At 39.4% G+C, this 18,113-nt stretch overlaps 1 protein-coding gene across 8 annotated transcripts in view; it reads left to right on the top strand.

Moving 5' to 3' along the window:
- The window catches only part of DST (dystonin), a 421,009-nt gene that overhangs the window by 165,214 nt on the left and 237,682 nt on the right, over nucleotides 1-18,113 (top strand). For all 8 annotated transcript variants that reach the window (XR_002829777.1, XM_023755570.1, XM_023755569.1 and 5 more), the window contains exon 5: nucleotides 3,559-3,620. Coding sequence is in view for 7 of the 8 variants with exons in the window: in XM_023755570.1 (XP_023611338.1) it covers nucleotides 3,559-3,620 (62 nt within the window). In the remaining variant the exon portion in view is untranslated. The remainder of the gene's footprint in view (nucleotides 1-3,558; nucleotides 3,621-18,113) is intronic.

Genomic DNA, 18,113 nt, shown 5'->3' with positions numbered 1-18,113 from the left:
CATACAACATGTTAAATTTAATGGGAAGAAAACATTATTGTTAGAGTTCATATTATTATGTTATTATTCAATAAATTAATAAACTTGACATGGAAGCTTTCTATTCTTTACTTATAAGGATTTTAAATTAATTATACATTTTAATGTTTTTTTTCTTGATTATTTTACTTTAGGATCCTAGATTATTATTGGGTGGGAGTAATATGGATATTGCCTAGGAAGTAATCTTTATTTTGTCCACTCTTTTCTTGTGCTGGAGGCTTAGAAATGCTGAAAATGTGATATGAGTAGTAGACTTTGGCACTGAAGTCCCATTATTTGCATTTACTTGTCCAAAGTTCACATCACACAGCAGGGCCACATTCCTCAGCACCCAGTCTGTGATTGAGATTGAGGTGTGTTCAGCACTTCCATTGGGAGGATGACAGTATCTTGGGGTAATGGAAGCAACTCTGGAGGGAATCTCAATGCTTGGGTTCTAATTAGGGCTCTTTCATTCTGAAATTTTTAAACCAGGATTTTCTTTTTCTTTTTTTATTTTATTGGAAGAGAGAGAGAGAGAGAGAGAGAGAGAGAGAGAGAGAGAGAGAAGAAAGAAAGAGAAAGAAACACCTATCAGTTGCCTCCAACATGTACCCCAACTGGGGACTAAACCCACAACCCGGGTATTTGCCCTGACTGGAATCGAACCTGCCACATCCTTTGTACAGGACAACGCTCCAACCAACTGAGCCACACTGGCCAGGGCAAACCAGGGTTTCTTTTTGATGGAGAACACTGCACATGGTTGGTTTCTGTCTTGCTACTCTACTTCCTTCCCTTTAAGCCCCACCTGACTGCCCTGGTCAGGGTTGGTCTTCCTCTCATTTGTGCTTACTTGCATGGTGAGTGTCGCATCCTTTGTGCAGTTGGCATGCTTACCACACTGCCTTCTTGTCAGGTGCCCTCTAGGTGATGAGCTGCAGAGAGCAAGGACCTGTGCTCTTTCTGTCTAGCCATGTGGTCTCTGTGCCTCTGTGGCACTGGGCTCATCCAACGACTTGATAGATGCTGGAATGAATGACTGGGTAATGAGGGAAGTATAGAATCTGCATTTTGTCAGGAAGGAGGACTAGTGGATTGCTTCCCTTTGCTCTTGCCCTAGATACTAATGAATACTTTAGTTTTATTCTGAATGCATGAACAATAGCAAGGCTGAAAAACATTTAAGGCACCATATTTTGTTTTAAGAGATTCAGTGGTGTATCTACTGTTGTTATATAAATGATTATACATTGTTATTCTGAGTTGGATTGTCCTTTTTGAAACATAATTCACATTGTGATATTTATTTGTTGAGTGCATAAAAACATTACAATATCTACTATGGGGTAGACAAAGAGGAGTGAGGTGTAGATGATGCCCCAGAGGGGGCCAACAGATGATTAATAAATATTTTGTGGATGATAATGTTGGTTATTAATTATTAATATTATTGATCTTGGCGGAGTAGTTATAAGCAAAGTGTCTGGGGATTTTACATTGGGAATCAGGCAAAATTAACAATTTTAGCATACATTCTGGGCATTTATATTCAGATTCAGCAAGCCTCTGTCTTCTAGGTCTGCTTTCTGCAAACTCTTCTCCAATTTTTTAACACCCAGTGTTAATTAAGTCAAGAAGTAAACTAGATGTTTGGGGCACTGAGAATGAATTTGTTATGGACAGACCAAAGGATAGGCTATGCTTATATGTCTTTGATGTTGTTTCTCCCTGATGATGGCAGGAAACAGAAAGGGTTTGAAGGAGGTACTTTGGAGAATAAGTGCTTATGAAATACAAACTAGGTTTATTTGATTCCCTTTTCTGCCCTTTCATGTTGGTTTAAAGTGTAGAAGAACTCTGAGTAATATGCCATCATTGAGTAGCTTGGCAGAAAATTGAATCTGAACAAACCATTGAATAGCTTTACTAAAATTTATTTAACCATTTTCTGATCACTGAACACATATTTTTTGCAGAGCTTTCCTGTTGCTATTGTAAACACTAGGATTTATATTCTTATAGATACATTTTGCACACAACCAAATTTTAGAAGTAGACTTGCGGGGAAAGAGTGTATATATTTTTAAGGCTTTTGATATTTAGTGGCAAATTGCTCTAGAGCAGTGATGTCTAGTAGAAATTTCTGTGATGTGGGAACATCCTATATCTGTATTGTCCAATATCTTAGGCTAACTTTGGTGTAAACTTAAATAGCCATATGTGACTAGTGGTTATAGTATTGAGTAGTGTCCAAAAGATTTAAACCAAATTAAATCTGGTTTAATTTTCCACTAACGATATATATGTGTGTGCCTTTTCCCTGTTTCCGTGGGCATTAATTTTCTTCAATGGATTATATGTCTGTATACATTAAGAAGTTCATTTTTTAATTTCTTTTTTTTGTATTAATATTAGTAACCTTTGTCTTACAGATATATTTCCCAACTGATTTTTATATTTGTGTTTATATTTAAATTATTGTAAAGTACATACATACTTTTAATAAGTAGGACAAGCATTTTAAAGAAACTTTCGTTTCATTAAAATAGTTTAAGAAGGTTCATGGATAAAGAATGAGAAGGAAGTGATGAAGAGAGCCCTAGGGAAAGGACCAAGAATGTCTGGACTGTGGTGAGAGAGGAAAGAAGACCAGTGAAAAAGAGAGGTGTCCCCAGACACAGAGAGGAGGATGGAAGGAAACAAGAAAGTAGGGGATTACCTCCTTAGACACAGGGAGGAAGAAAGTAGTGTAGCGCTGAATGTTCACTCTAGACCTTGGAAGACTAAGATTCTCTTTTGAAATACTAACTTGATGAACCAGAGCATTCCAATAGTCTTTCTCCTTCCATCATCAGCAGCCGTCTCCCGCGGTCTCTGCCTCCTGGCTGTAGCAGCCACTGGGCGGTATCCCTCTCCGTAGTGAGGATCTAGGTGGGATGTATTTTTTTTTTTTTACCAGACAATTTAAAATGGGCATCTAAGAGAGAAGCAGCATGGTTAGTAATTAAACCAGAGGACCAGAATGCAGTCCTGTCTTTTACTACAATTTTAAACCATTTGTTGAATAATCACGGACAGTTCTTCTAACTTCTCTGAGCCTTTCTTTCTGAAAATGGTAATGAAACTGCCTACCCCTCTCTCGTATGAATGTGAAGACCCAGTGGGATGTAACACCTGGTGAAACACTTTGGGCAGTTCAGTGCAGGGGCTTCCCTGAAGGTGAAAAGCTTAGATTAGACATCTTGGTGGTGGTGGTGGTGGTGGTGATTGGGGCTTATGCTACAGGATGCGGAGGACATTTGTTTAAAGGAGTAATGTTGGCAATTACAGCCCTGGGAAGAGACCAGTCTGATAGAACACTGCTCTTTAACACTTCCTTACAGACAGCCTACAGTTGCCAGAATTCAACAAGAAATTCAATGCGCTAAACAGTGCTCTTTTGAATACCTTATTTTTATTTCTATGCTTGATCACAATTAAAGTCTACTCATGGAGTTCACCAACCTTGTTTTATGTCTTTTTCCCCCCTTGCAGATGAACGGGACAAAGTTCAAAAGAAAACGTTTACAAAATGGATAAATCAGCATCTCATGAAGGTCAGTTTCTATTTCTTTCACGTCGTGGAATTATTTTGCATGCTTTACTGTGCAGTAACTGATTGGATAGCCCTGAATCACAGCTTACCAGTTTAAATTCTAGAGCAGGTCACATGCATTTCAGGCATCTGTAATTATTTGGTGTGTGGCCTATGGGTGATGATGGAGGTGTACCCAGTGATTATAGCACATTCTGTGACATTAGGATAACCTATTATTGGACTCTAAAAAATCTCAGCTGCTTAAGAAATACGCCAATATTTATATGTTAGGGCATGGGAAAGCTGCAATTCTCTGGAAGATTTTTCCCCCCCTCCACCAAGATTTGAACCAAGTTGTGGCATCAGATTTATGTGGATGCCAGAGGGTTAGATGAGAATAAAGGTGTATTGTAGAGACAGAAGTCCAGACTCATTTTATATCTTGTAAATATGACCCAGAAATTGGTACTTATGTATATACATTTCTCTGTCTGTGAAGCAGTTAATAGTTGCAGTTCTTAAAATAATATTTATTTGTGTGCCATGGCTCATATGATATAAGCTCTCCAGAAAAATACAGATGAACACAAATTTGCGTAAAATTTCATGGAGATATTGATCTCACTGCAACGCTTCTGTGAGTCTCAGCTGAAGAACCCAGAGGACTTCACGGTTAACTATTAGTCACTTTCTCCCCGCTTTTACAGTCACAAATTGGAAGTAGGTAATGTTTTAAGTCTGTTGTTTGGGACTTGGAAAGAGTTTTCTCACATAGAAACATTTTTTAAATTGTGCTTATATTCTTAAGCGATTCTACAAGTCCTATTGGAATCATCATGTAGCATAGGAGTGGCCCCAATAATGTAATAGCAGCTAATGACCTTCTATAAAAGCGGTTCTCATTCCAGGGCGCAGATCGGAATTACCTGCGAGGTGTTCTAGGTCTCCCCCTCTCACCACCCTTTTCCAATATCCTGATACGTCCTTTGTGGAGGCCATGCCACCACCCCCTCATGAAGAATCACTTCTGTAGGGAGGGGCTGTCACTGCAGGGCGCGGAATCCTCTGGCGTGTTGGCAAGAGAGAAAAGGTTAAGATCCTCAGCTTTTGTGAGGAAATATACTGTGAGTTCTAACGAAGGATGCCAGCTGTTTACCTCCTCTCTCCCAGGCTTTGTCTCATCTTACAGGCACCATGCACTTAATGCGAGTGGGACTTTTCCACAGGGCAGGGCAGAGACGGGCCGATGTGAGCGTGGGGGTGGATGGGGACCTTTGGAGCTGAAGGCTCTGACAGGATTTTCCCATTTCTGAGGTGCACCTAAGGGAAGCAAGGTTTTTGATGAAGAGATGCCCCTGTGGTGGCTGGGTATCTGGGGGTGTTGAGGGTGTCACAGAGGGTTGCCCATGTCATCTGGGGCGTAACTGTTACGGTTCCAGGTGGGTAATCAAGTCACAAATGAGTGGATTTGTGGAGCTAGAGAACTAGAAGCACAAATGAGGGTGACTCCCACGGGAACCGCAGCACTAGCATTCTGTAGTTACCTATGGGGGTCTGCTATGTGCCAGGCATGTGGAACTAGACCAGTCTTATGGGTATTTCATGAATTGGATGATTGAGCATAAGGAGACTGCCTTTGCTGTAAATGTCAGAACAGTAGTTGAGCTGTTTGTGCACAAAAGCTGTGTTGCTCACTCCTAGGGCCCATCACAGTGCTGGCAAGAATATTCTTACTGTGTGTATACATGGAACCATTTAGTCATTCTGACAACCCTCCGAGGTGTTTAATTTAGTAGTTACACATAACCTCAGACTCAGGCAGCAAGGGATCAAATCCTGATCTACCTGGAAAGTGTGACCTCTTTTTCTGAAAATTTTATTCTGGAATATAAAGTTCTTTTCATTAAAATATAGTAGATATATAAATTATACTAGTTTCAGGTGTACAAATAGTGACTTGATGTTTATGTAACTTACAAAGTGTTCATGAAAAATTCAGTAATCATCTGTCACCATACAAAGTTATTGTGACATTATTGACTTATTTATGTTATAACTATAAGTTTGTGCCCCTGTATCCCCTTCACCTTTTGCCTATCCTCCCACTGTCCAACCCTCTGGCAACTATCAGTTTTTCTGTATCTGTGAGTCTGTTTTGTTTGTTTGTTTGTTAAGTTTCTTGGAATCTACATATAAGTGAAATGGCAAGGTTTCATTTTTTTCATGGCTGAGTAATATTCCAGTAATATTCTAGTCCATTCCTTTATTAAAGGACACCTAAGTTGCTTCCATATCATGACTATTGTAAATAATGCTGCAACGAACATAGGGCTGCATACATCTTTTTTTTTTTAAATATGTTTTTATTGATTTCAGAGAGGAAGGGAGAGGGAGAGAGAGATAGAAACATCAATGATGAGAGAGAATCATTGATCGGCTGCCTCCTGCATGCCCCCTATTGGGGATCGAGCCTGCAACCAGGCATGTGCCCTGGACCGGAATTGAACCCAGGACTTTTCAGTCCTCTATCCACTGAGCCAAACTGGCTAGGGCTAGTATTTCATTTTCTTCAGGTGAGTGACCAGGGGAATTGCTGGGTTCTTCTTTGTCTCATCTTATAGACTTTGTTTTAAAAGTCTGTTTTGTCTGGTATGAGTACTGCTACCCAGCTTTTAAGAATTTATTTCTGTTTTTCATTGAATATCTTTTTCCATCCTTTTATCTTCAGTCTGTATGTATCTGTGACTTTTAAAAAAATATGTTTTTAGTGATTTTAGAGAGAGAGGAAGGGAGAGGGATAGAGAGATAGAAACATCAATAAGAAAGAAACATTGATTGGCTGCCTCCTGCATACCCCCTATTGGAGATCGAACTTGCAACCTGGGCATGTGCCCTGACCAGGAATTGAACTGGTGACCTCTTGGTTCATGGGTCGATGTTCAACCACTGAACCACACCAGCCGGGCGATGACCTCTTTAAAAAAAACAACAACAAATCTTAGAGATTGAAGTCTTAATCCTGCTGCAACAGAGTAAGAATTGGGCAAATAAATATTTTAGGCACAATAGCCAATTGATAGATGCTGGTCCAACGGATTAGGGTTATAATCAAATTAGCTTATATGCTTCTTGACGTATGTTATAGGTCAGAATTTAAAATGAGCTCTGATTAAATGAGCGACTCTAGGGAGGGGGAATGTTAAACAATGTAGTCTTGGCTAATTCCCACTCTTAGCGGCTTACATTCCTGTTCTGTTTTGTTCTAGAGTCAGCTCAGGTGGCCTTTTCTTATAATCTTAAGACTTATGCATTGAAATTTATGGCACAGAACTCAAATATGTGAGAGCATAGTTTTTAACTTTTAATTCTTTTAAGTCTAGAGTTACAGCATTAACTTCAACTGATGAAAAGTAATTAAATATCCCCAGACATTTTGGGGTACCAGGCTACTGAAGCTTGTTATTAGTTAATCAGAGTAAGTTCATCCTTCATGCAGTTGTTTCCTGGTTTTACCCAAGGGATGATAGAAGGATAGTCAACCTCGTCTTGTCTCAGTAAAGGGCATGTTGGACACTTTTGTTGTAGGTGCCCATTTGGTCATAATCCAATTAGTGAGAAAGAGAAAGTAAGTATATGAATTTTAGATAAGAAAATCCAAATATTTGAAAGAAATATTTGTTCTTTCTTGATTTTATTATATATTGAACATATTCATGGAGAAACAGAGAAAGGAGAGGAACAGGTCTCTTATCTTTCTTGCCTTACCATATTTCTTTTTAATTAATGAAAAGTGTGTTATTTGAAGTTTTCAATAAAATGGGCATCTTGACATATACATGTTAAGGGAAAGGGGTGACAAAGAAAAATGTCAATAAAGTGAAAGAGTAATTGATGGGTAAGGAGAGAAGAAAGTGGGAATAAAATCATTTAGATAAAATTTGAATGATGTTGTGTATATTCTCTGTTTTATCAGTTTAACTATAGTCACAAGTAGTCCTTAAACCATGGGGGAAGGAGGGAGGAAAAGGGAGGTTAGAGGAGAAAAGAGAGAGAGGACAAAGGAGAGGGGGGAAAGGGGAAAAGAAGGGAGGAATTATTGCCTTATACACTAAGGGCACCTCCCTCACAGCTTGAGTGGGACATTCCTAAGGGGCCAGATCTATGGGCTCTGCCCAAGGCTTAGCTGTCTAGCAGTGCTGACTTGGGCTAGGGATGTATTCCCCATTTTTTGAAATAATTTTTAAAAATTTCCCCTTTCTAGCCCTGGCCAGTGTTGCTCAGTGGTTAGACTGTTGGCCCATGCAACAAAGGGTCTCAGGTTCCATTTCCAGTCAAGGGCATGTACCTGGGTTGCACGTTCTATCCTTGGCCCCAGTCTGGGTGCACGCTAGGCAACCAATCAATGTGTCTCTCTCACATTGGTGTTTCTCTCCCCCACCTCCCACACTCTCTCTAAAAGTCTACGGAAAAAATATCCTCGGGTGAGGGTTAACAACAACCACAAAAATTTTCCCCTTTCTAAATTGTTAATTTATTTTATTTATGTTAATTTAATGTCTTTTAATTGTTCCCTTTTTTCCCCACCCTAGTTAAGGCCCCAGGGAGAATTTGGTATAGTTCTGCTTTTCTGGGCAGTGAGGTGATTGAGAGTATCATCCCAGAACAGACTTTTCTTCTTGGATTTTTCTGTTTCATTTTATAAATAGTACTAGAGCAGTGGTTCTCAACCTTCCTAATGCCGCTACCCTTTAATACAGTTCCTCATGTTGTGGTGACCCCCGATTTCATTGTTACAAATTGAACATAATTAAAGCATAGTGATTAATCACAAAACAATATGTAATTATATATGTGTTTTCTGATGGTCTTAGGGTGACCCCTGTGAAAGGGTCGTTCGACCCCCAAAGGGGTCGCGACCCACAGGTTGAGAACCGCTGTACTAGAGGCTCGGTGCATGAAATTCATGCAAAGGTAGGGTCCCTAGGCCCAGCCAGATCGGGGTCTTCTGGCTGCCAGCTGGGGCCTTCCTTCATTTCACGTCGCCCCCTGGTGGTCAGCACACATCATAGCGAGTGATTGAACTCCTGATCTCCTGGTCAAACTCTGAGAGGACACTTTGCATATTGGATATATATATATATTTGTTTGTTTGTTTGTTTTGGTTTTTTGAAAACTTGGACCAAATTGCCTTTGAACAGAGGTCTCCTACGGGGTTAACAGTCTGACATGTAAGCCGAAGATGAGAGGCAGCAAGAGGTTCGGGAGACAGGAAGCTGTGTCTTTGCAGTTTATCATTTGTGTGACATTAACCTTAGTCTCTCATCTGTAAAATGGTGGCAAAGATAGGTTACTGTGAGGATTTAAATGACATAATCCATCTAAGCATAAAGCGTGGCACTTTGCATGTGGTAAGCACTTTGTAAATGAGAGTTTGTGGTATAGAGTGGACTGACCTGGATGGCTTCAGACGAAATAGTGAAGTGGGCATAGGTTGCCTTGGGTGCCCTTCTGCCTCTGTTATCCAAATCCCTTTTGTTGTCTAACGGGCTCTCCCTTTTAGTTGATTCATTTTAGGAAAAGCTGGGGTTTGGGGCTCAGAATCTATTGAGGAGCCAGACTGGCCTGTAGCCCCCTTGCCTTAGAGTCCTGCTGAGATACTGAAGAATTACTTCAGTAGTCCCCCCTCCGAGCGCACCCCTCCCTCGTCACTTAAAGGTGGATCTTGGGGCCCAAAGACCTTTTTCACTTACTCCTATTTTCCCACACACTCCCCTCTCCGAGGGGTGTCCACAGAGACTGAAGATGCTGAAGGTTCTGAAAGTTTGGCAGCTCAGTTGTTGTTTTACTTAGATTCACCCTTGGAGGGCATCTTCCAAATCCTCCTGTTCGAGCCCCCTATTTAATAGGAGGGGAAACTCGCCAGGGCTGCTCACTGGTAGGGCTGCCCTAGTAGTCAGGACACGAGAGCATGGGTCGGAAGCACGGACTGCGCCGTGTTTGATTGCTCTGTGGCTGGGATGTTGCAGGTCTGCCAGCAGGCTACCCCTGGTTAGGAGCTTGTGTTTACTTTTCTCTACCTCCGAGTTTCAACTGTTCGCTTTTTAATCACCATGACTTAGGAAATTAGGATTTATGCAGCTGTAAATAGCACACATCCAGTGCCTAGGGGCTGAATCTGGCATGGTGGATTTTAGAGGATTATATGACTGAGAAAAGTAAATATTGTGAGGTTTTAAATGATTGCTTAAGTTACTATTATGTCCATATGGGTAAACATTAGTTCCTTAAAATATACACTGAATGGGTTAGGGTTTTTTATCATAGATTTTCTCCAGAAAAAAAATTGATGTAGCCTTATTTTTAAATGTATCAGAGCTAAAATTACATTCGTTTAAACTGAACAGATTGCTTAAGTAAAACTTAGAATTGTCTTTGGCTTTTTTCCAAAGGTATTTAAATTTTAGTGTTCTGGTATTTCAGCTGTATGACTAAGCCTGTCCTTAAACTGGTTGTTCTGACAAGAATGCTTTCCTTTTGATTTGTCGTTCTGCAGAGTCCTTTTAAGAATAAAGCCCGGTTAATGCATTCAGGTCTGCTGCCTCCACAAGTCTCTTCACACACTGAGTAGACCAATTGTTTACCTCGCAAATTATGGTTGCTAGGTAAACCATTGGTGTCAGTAACATTATGTATGATTCTTTAGCATAATTTTAATTATTGTACTGAATCATGAGCTGGTTGTTCTTAAAAATAACTGTGACTTCGGCTAGCTAAATTTTACCCAGAGAAATGTTCTAAAATATAACATTGCTAACATTATTTTATTATGTACAATATTAGTTTATACCCATTCTACTTTATAAACTGGAGGGTCTTATATAGCTATTTAGTTTTAATTACTGGTCACATGCAATTCTGTCTTGTCTAGAAATTTGTAAGGCAGCAATATAAGAGATGGCACCTAAGATTTAAATTTAAGTATACCTATGATTTAGCTTTTACCTTGTTCTCAGAAAAAAAAAAAAAAGAAGGAAGGAAGGAAACCCTTTGTTTTTGGAAACACTTTAAAGATAAGAAGATTCCTTTTAGCCCTAACCGGTTTGGCTCAGTGTATAGAGCATCGGCCTGCGGACTGAGGGGTCCCAGGTTCGATTCCGGTCAAGGGCATGTACCTTGGTTGCGGCCACATCCCCAGTGGGGGGTGTGCAGGAGGCAGCTGATCGATGCTTCTCTCTCATTGATGTTTCTAACTCTCTATCCCTCTCCCTTCCTCTCTGTAAAAAATCAATAAAATATATTAAAAAAAAAAAAAAAGAAGATTCCTTTTAAATTGTTTACTTGGACCCAGAATTAAAACTTGAGCCGTGACCTAGAGGCTATATTCAAAAGGAATAATTTAAGGTGATAAGTGATTTTTAGAAGATTAGAATCTGAAGAAGTCCATATAATGGTCTTTCCTTGAGTTGGACCATCTAACTGGCAATTGATAATGGATGTTCAACATGAGAAACATTCAAACCTATAGAGAATTTTTGAGATAATTTGAGCCAAACTGTCAACAATTGCCGGAAAGCAAAATCTCAGCAGGTTGAGATAATGCTCTGGAGAATGGCAATTTTGCACCTTATTTTATACATTGCAATCAGAGGAGGAGACTAAGTGGGTTACATGAAATCCATTGGTGACAGGTTAGGGAGGCGGGAGAAAGCAAAGCGGGGGATGTGGGGGGTGTGTGGAGGGGTGTGGGGGGAACCTCTGGGATTGTATAAAAGTAAAATGATAGACACGTGCTTCTTTTACATAAGTGGGTACAGGATAGTTAACTGTCAGTGATTAACTCAATAACAATGAGTTGATTTATGGTCTCCGCAGAGCAGTGCTTGTGCTTTGAGGGGTCTGGGAAAAGGAAAACTACTTTGACATTCCAATGATATGTTATCATAGATGCAAAAAGACAAGAGATAGACTCAGTTTAGGTAAAGGTTGACCTTTGTCAGGGAAGAAATTGGCCTAGGACATTTTTTCTGTAAAGGGGGCGGTAGGCCAAATAAGTTTGGGAACCACTGCCCTAACTTAACTTCTGGTGTCAAGTTCACATATAAGAAAATTTTTTTGATATTTTGCAAACCCATAGTAAAACAAAAGACATATCATAGTAAAACAAAGATTTATATTTTTGATATTTATTTTATATATTTAAATGCCATTTAACAAAGAAAAATCAATCAAAAAAATGAGTTCGCGTGTCACCTCTGACACGCGTGTCATAGGTTCGCCATCACTGGCCTAGGACATGACTACCCACCATAAACTGCTTTTAGTTAAAAATTTTTAATTTCAGACCATCCTTAGGTCTCTGAGTTTGTACGACTGCCACGACGGCCTCCCCTGAGCTTGTCAGGTTCAGTGTGTGGCCCCTTTTCATATAGAAGTGTTTTCTTTAGCACTGGTTAGCTATATTGTAAATTTATTCCTTAACATTGTGTAATAGGATATTTGGTCTGAATTTTAAAATTTATTTTATTGATACCTAAATGCATTTGGAGAGAAAGAGGCCCTGGGTTCCAATTTTGAACCACGCCCTGCTTGTTAGTAATCTGCTCGGTTACCACATGGGAAACACCCAACTGACTATCAGGTTTTTTCTCTGTTCCATCATGTCCTTGGAAAGCTTAATTTACTCATGGCAGAGATATCCTTTGCCCGCATTGAAAAGTCAACGACTTCATGGCTCCTCCGAACCAGTCACACCATTCTTTCTTTTCTGACTTGGTATCTGGAAGGAATTGTAAATCCCCAGGCTGAGAACACAGTGATAACTTTTAGGGAATACAAAAAAGCTCTATTTGTTATCGAGTAATTTTACATCTGTGGGCACCGATGAAATAGGAGAATTTCTGAAGCACTGGCTTTGTAAAGGGCTGATGGAAAAGACCTCTTCTGAAAGTAGAATGCAGTGTTTTGGTTCTTAAAATTTGCAAATAAGATATATTTTAAAGACTTTAGACTTACACGAGGGGTTCCTAAGCTTCAGCTACATCAGATTCACTCGGAGGGCTTGTTAAAATAACATATGCAGATATGTACAAACAGTGGACATAGACCAGAGGTTCTCAACCTGTGGGTCGCGACCCCTTCGGGGGTCGAACAACCCTTTCACAGGGGTCGCCTAAGACCATCGGAAAACACATATATAATTACATATTGTTTTTGTGATTAATCACTATGCTTTAATTATGTTCAATGTGTAACCATGAAAATACATCCTGCATATCAGACATTTACGTTACGATTCATAACAGTAGCAAAATTACAGTTATGAAGTAGGAAAGAAAGTAATTTATGGTTGGGGGTCACCACAACATGAGGAACTGTATTAAAGGGTCGCGGCATTAGGAAGGTTGAGAACCACTGACATAGACAGTAGTGTAGGGAAGGCCTGGGGTGGGGCGGGAGTTGAGTGGAAGGAGGCAAAGGGAGAAGAAATGAGGGACATCTGTAATACTGTCAACAATAAAAAAAATAATTAAGAAAACCTTACTTTAAATTTTCAAGACTTAAAGTCAATTAAAATTTTTAAAATTTTAATTAAACATAGATTGCTGGGCCCCACCTGAAGGGCTTCTGATTCACTAGATCTGGGGTGAGGCCTGAAGTTTTCCATTTCTAACAAGTTCCAGGAAATTGTGTTTCTAACAAAATGCTGATGCTGCTGAACCCGGGCCACGTCTATAGAACGCCTGACATAGATAAATGGATAAATATTATAATTAATCATCAGTTCCATTTGGTATAACCAACAAATATTCTAATATGGTTTAGAAAATAATAGCAGCTGTCTTTTGCTGTACCCCTACTGTATGCTAGGCGCTTTACAGTATTAATACCAATATTCATAATAGCGGCTAATATTATTTCACAGGTAATAATGTGAAATAATTGCCAGGATCCATCATGTGCTAGGATCTGTCACTTTTATGTCTTAATATACTTAATTCTCATAACAATCTTTATGGACAGGTCCTGACTAGTATTATTATTCCTTTGTTACAAATGATGAAACTAATGCACAGAGAAGTTCCATGATTTCCTAAGGTCATTCAGCTAGCAATTCTCAGGATTTGTGTGGAAAAAAAGGTTAAGAGAAATTACACAATATTTTGTATATTGGACAACAATCTAAGGAAAATTACATCACAGCCTGCCTGACTCTAGATTTTTTGCTTGCTCTACTAAGGGATCAATTTCAAGTTGCATGATTAAAGCTGAAGGGGAAAGCTGAGCTTAACATTTGGACATTGGTCTGATATCTTCACAAATGGGATTTAATGTTTATTTCTCTTATGGTATAAGAGATAATTGTGTAGGTAATAGAGGAAGGGTTAAAAGCTTTTTAGGGGAAATGTTTTATTAAAGACCCCAAGTGTAGAATTTAAAAGCAAATCTTGCAAATCTGGTTTTTATAAATGTGAAAAAATAGTTGATTTGGTAATCTAGACAATTTTAAGGTAGTATGAGATATATAGAAGAGTGTGAAATTATTCTGTAGATAAATAGCTTGGGATTGAAAACTTCTAAATGTCTTCGCATCATGAAAAATAATGATTTCTTGGTGGTAAATTTCTCATCAATAAAAAAAAAAGAAAAATGCGATGCTTACCCTTCAGTAGAGCTGAGTTGAACTTCTACTATAATCAGGGCTGCATTTGAAATACAGTTTGGGAAGTATTCTGTTTTCACAGAACTTGCTGTTTGGTTTGAGATATTAAAAATACATATGTTCAAACCATTAAACACTTATGCAGGGTAGCATAGGATAACATGCCACAATGAGTGGCAAACAACAAGGGTTTTAAGAGATCAGATCCGGGAGACTTGGGTGGCTCTGAGAAGTCAGGGGCTATGCCAGGCCAGGGAAGCTGACTTAAGCAGGATGCAAAGGAGGGGGCGGGGTGGGAGTGGGTAAGTGGGCACACTGATCTTGATGTACTGGACTACAGGGCTTGCTGGGAGAAGATCAGGTTGGAGAGGAAATGATGAAGCCAGAAGGAAAAATGTTTACCCTTTGGAACAGAATGGATGGATCTGGAGAACATTATGCTAAGTGAAATAAGCCAGTCAGAGAAAGACAAGTACCATATGATTTCACTCAGATATGGAATTTAATGAACAAACTGAACTACCAAGCAAAATAGAGACAAACTCATAGATAGAGAGCAGGCAGACAGCTCTGTGGGGGTAGATATTGGAGGGTGGTGGGTGGAGGGATTGAGCAAACAAGAAAAAAAAAAGAGAGAACTCATGGACATGGACAAGAATGTGATGATTGTGGGGCATTGGGGGTGTGGGTGGAGGTGGAAGAGGGCACAGAGGGGATAAGATAAAAAAATTAAAAATGGTAAGCCAGGTAATAAACAGATATGATTGGTTAGGATATTGTTGGGAGTTTTTGTGGGCAAGAGCGTCATCATATAACTGGCATTTTGGGAAGAACCTTGACTTTCAAACATAGATAGGTATTAAGGAACTAAATGTGAATTCCATGACATGACTGTGTGTCTTCACATAATAGCAGTGTTTTTGCTAAATGAGTGGACCTACAGAGAGGTGACCACTGGCTTACCCCAGGGGACACTCTTCATTTCCCCCTTTATTTTGTAGCAGATACTTGGATGAAGTTGGAGAAGGCACACTGATCTGTCTGTGTAGGATACAGCAGGTCTAGCATAGCAGTCATTCATGCGATGAGACCTGGGGGGTTTGTTGACCTCAGATTTGCAACAGTGGTACACCTGAAGGCAGTCTCAGGCTGTCTTACTAAAGCTGAGAGTCCATAGCTCTTTTGTACTGTTCACTGGTTAAGCCACATCCAGAATATTTTGTTTAGTTTATGACAGTACATTTTAGAATATCCTATATAATAAAAGGCTAATATGCAAATTGACCAAACGGCAGAAGAACCGGTTGCTATGACACACATTGACCACCAGGGGGCAGACACTCAATGCAGGAGCTACCCCCTGGTGGTCAGTGCACTCTCACAGGGTGAGCACTGCTCAGCCAGAAGCTGGGCTCACGACTGGGGAGTGCAGCTATGGTGGTGGTGGTGGGAGCCTCTCCTGCCTCTGCGGCAGCGCTAAAGATGTCCGACTACCGATTTAGGCCCACTCCCAAGTCAGTCAGACATCCCCCGAGGGCTCCCAGACTGCAAGAGGGTGCAGGCTGGGCTGAGGGGACACCTGCCCCCAGTGCACAAATTTCATGCACTGGGCCTCCAGTGAATATGTGTGTGTGTGTGTGTGTGTGTGTGTGTGTGTGTGTATTTATTGATTTCAGAGAGGAAGGGAGAGGAAGAGAGAGATAGAAACATCAATGATGAGAGTGAATCATTGATCAGTTGTCTCCTGCATGCCCCTATTGGGGATCGAGCTTGAAACCTGGGCATGTGCCCTTGTCTGGAATTGAACCCAGGACCCTTCAGTCCACAGGCTGATGCTCTATCCGCTGAGCCAAACCAGCTGTCTGCCTGCTCTCTATAAAATGTATGACAGTACATTTTAATGAAAGTGTCCAGAAGGTATAAGAGATAATTGTGTATGTAGGAGAGGCAGGGTTAAAAGCTCTTTAGGGGAAATCTTTTATTAAAGACCCCAAGTGTAGAATTTAAAAGCAAATCTTGCAAATCTGGTTTTTATAAATGTGAAAAAATAGTTGATTTGGTAATCAACTATTCCCCCCAAGTGGATAGGGAAGTTGAGTTTTGTGTTTATTTGATCCAAAGAGAAGATGGTTGGATAATTTCCAGGTTTGAATATTTAAGCTCATATAAAAAACATATCCAAACATCCTCAGTGCAGGGTCCAGTTTGGAATCAGGTATTGCATTTAGTTGTCATGTCTCTTTGACCTGCATTCATTAGGAACAGGTTTGTAGCCTGTTTACAGACTTTTATGACATTAACATTTTTTAAGAACACTGAGCAGGTTTATTTATAGAGAATGGAAGGTGAGTAAATATTGAGTTGTTTAAATAATTACAAGTGATTTTAGTGTTTGTTGACGAAATAGTGAACTACCTTTTCACTATTTCACTTTTTACTTTTCACTATTTCAATATTTTACTGGACTAAGAATACCAAAATTTTAGGAGTAATATAATCAGATAACTTTAGTTCCATCTTGTGGTCAGTTATAACTTTTCTTCTTTTTGATTTCCTTATTCATAATTATCTTAATTGCTGCCTTCACCATCACTACCATTTATTGAAGTTAATGAGTTAATCCAGCATGAAGTTGCTAGAATGTGGCGGGGCTAAGATTTAGTTCTTGGTTCTTCTGGTTCTACCGAAAACTATGTCTCACCACCATATCATGCCACAATAGAAAGACAGTTAAGAAATGATCAAAAAGAAACAAAGACAGAGAAGTATGGGGGAAAAAAAGCAATATGTTGCTTTACTCAGGTCTAATTTCTTTCAGCATTATTCTGCATATGTTAAGTCTTTTCTGTTTTGGCTCGGACCCATTATATGGCCATAAATTTTTATTTACATTCTTCTCTAATCAATTTACTTTACACGAATTTAGAGATATAGGTAAAAGTATCTGAAGAAGTCTGGCAGCATTCCTGAAGGTTATTGTTTTAGCTGGAGAAAGGTACTGACTAAGGCATTTTCAAAGAAGAAAAACATTACTTTTTGATCAGTGGTGTTAACATTCTAAATCATGTTGTGTAGGCCTTCATATCAGAAGTGTCTGCATCTGTAGTAGGCTCATTAAAGCGGAACACTGCTTTGTTATTTAATACTAGACTAAGCTAGGGGATGGAGCTGTGTCTGTCTTATTACACAGTGCATCTTCAGTACCTAACATAGTGTTTAATACGCTGCTGTATTCCTCAAACCATACTAAAAAATGTGTTGCTTAATGAATGAATGTGAAACCAAACGAAACTTTCCCCCTTGGTTTATGATATAGAACTATAACCACTGTGATGGGGAACTGAAAGGGTTACTTTGGTAGGAGCGACATAAAAGTTAGTCTGGAGGAAAAATAAATTTAGGACAACTTCCTTCTTTTAAAGCTGAAAATACCTATTTCATAACAGGGGTAGAGAGTCAGGCCCCAAGTCATCAAACAGGTCATGATTGCCTGGGCCAGACTTAGGATCCATCCATCCTTCTGACCCCTTTCCATTGCATATTGTTTCTACATTTGTGGCTAGGTACTAGAAAGTTTACTCATATTCATAGATGAAATTAATTTATTTATCTAAAGCTACAAATTAAGTTCACTGCTTATTTTCATCCGTTCAGAATGTAGAAGAATATTGCCTATAGCTAGATTCTTCTCCCTTGGAAATTCTCTAATAATACATTAAAATTAGATTCTCTGCAGTCTTACTCCTTGTAGGGGGATAAAAAATATTTTTCTTCTACCCTTTGAGGTTCTTGGCTGGGCTTTATACAAAGACAGATTACAGAGAAAAAATACAATATATTTAATAAAAGTTT

The sequence above is a fragment of the Myotis lucifugus genome, unplaced genomic scaffold (assembly GCF_000147115.1).
Source record: "Myotis lucifugus unplaced genomic scaffold, Myoluc2.0 scaffold_80, whole genome shotgun sequence".
Lineage (NCBI taxonomy): Eukaryota > Metazoa > Chordata > Mammalia > Chiroptera > Vespertilionidae > Myotis > Myotis lucifugus.
Note: the sequence above shows the minus strand (reverse complement) of the source record. Positions and strands in the feature narration are given on the sequence as shown.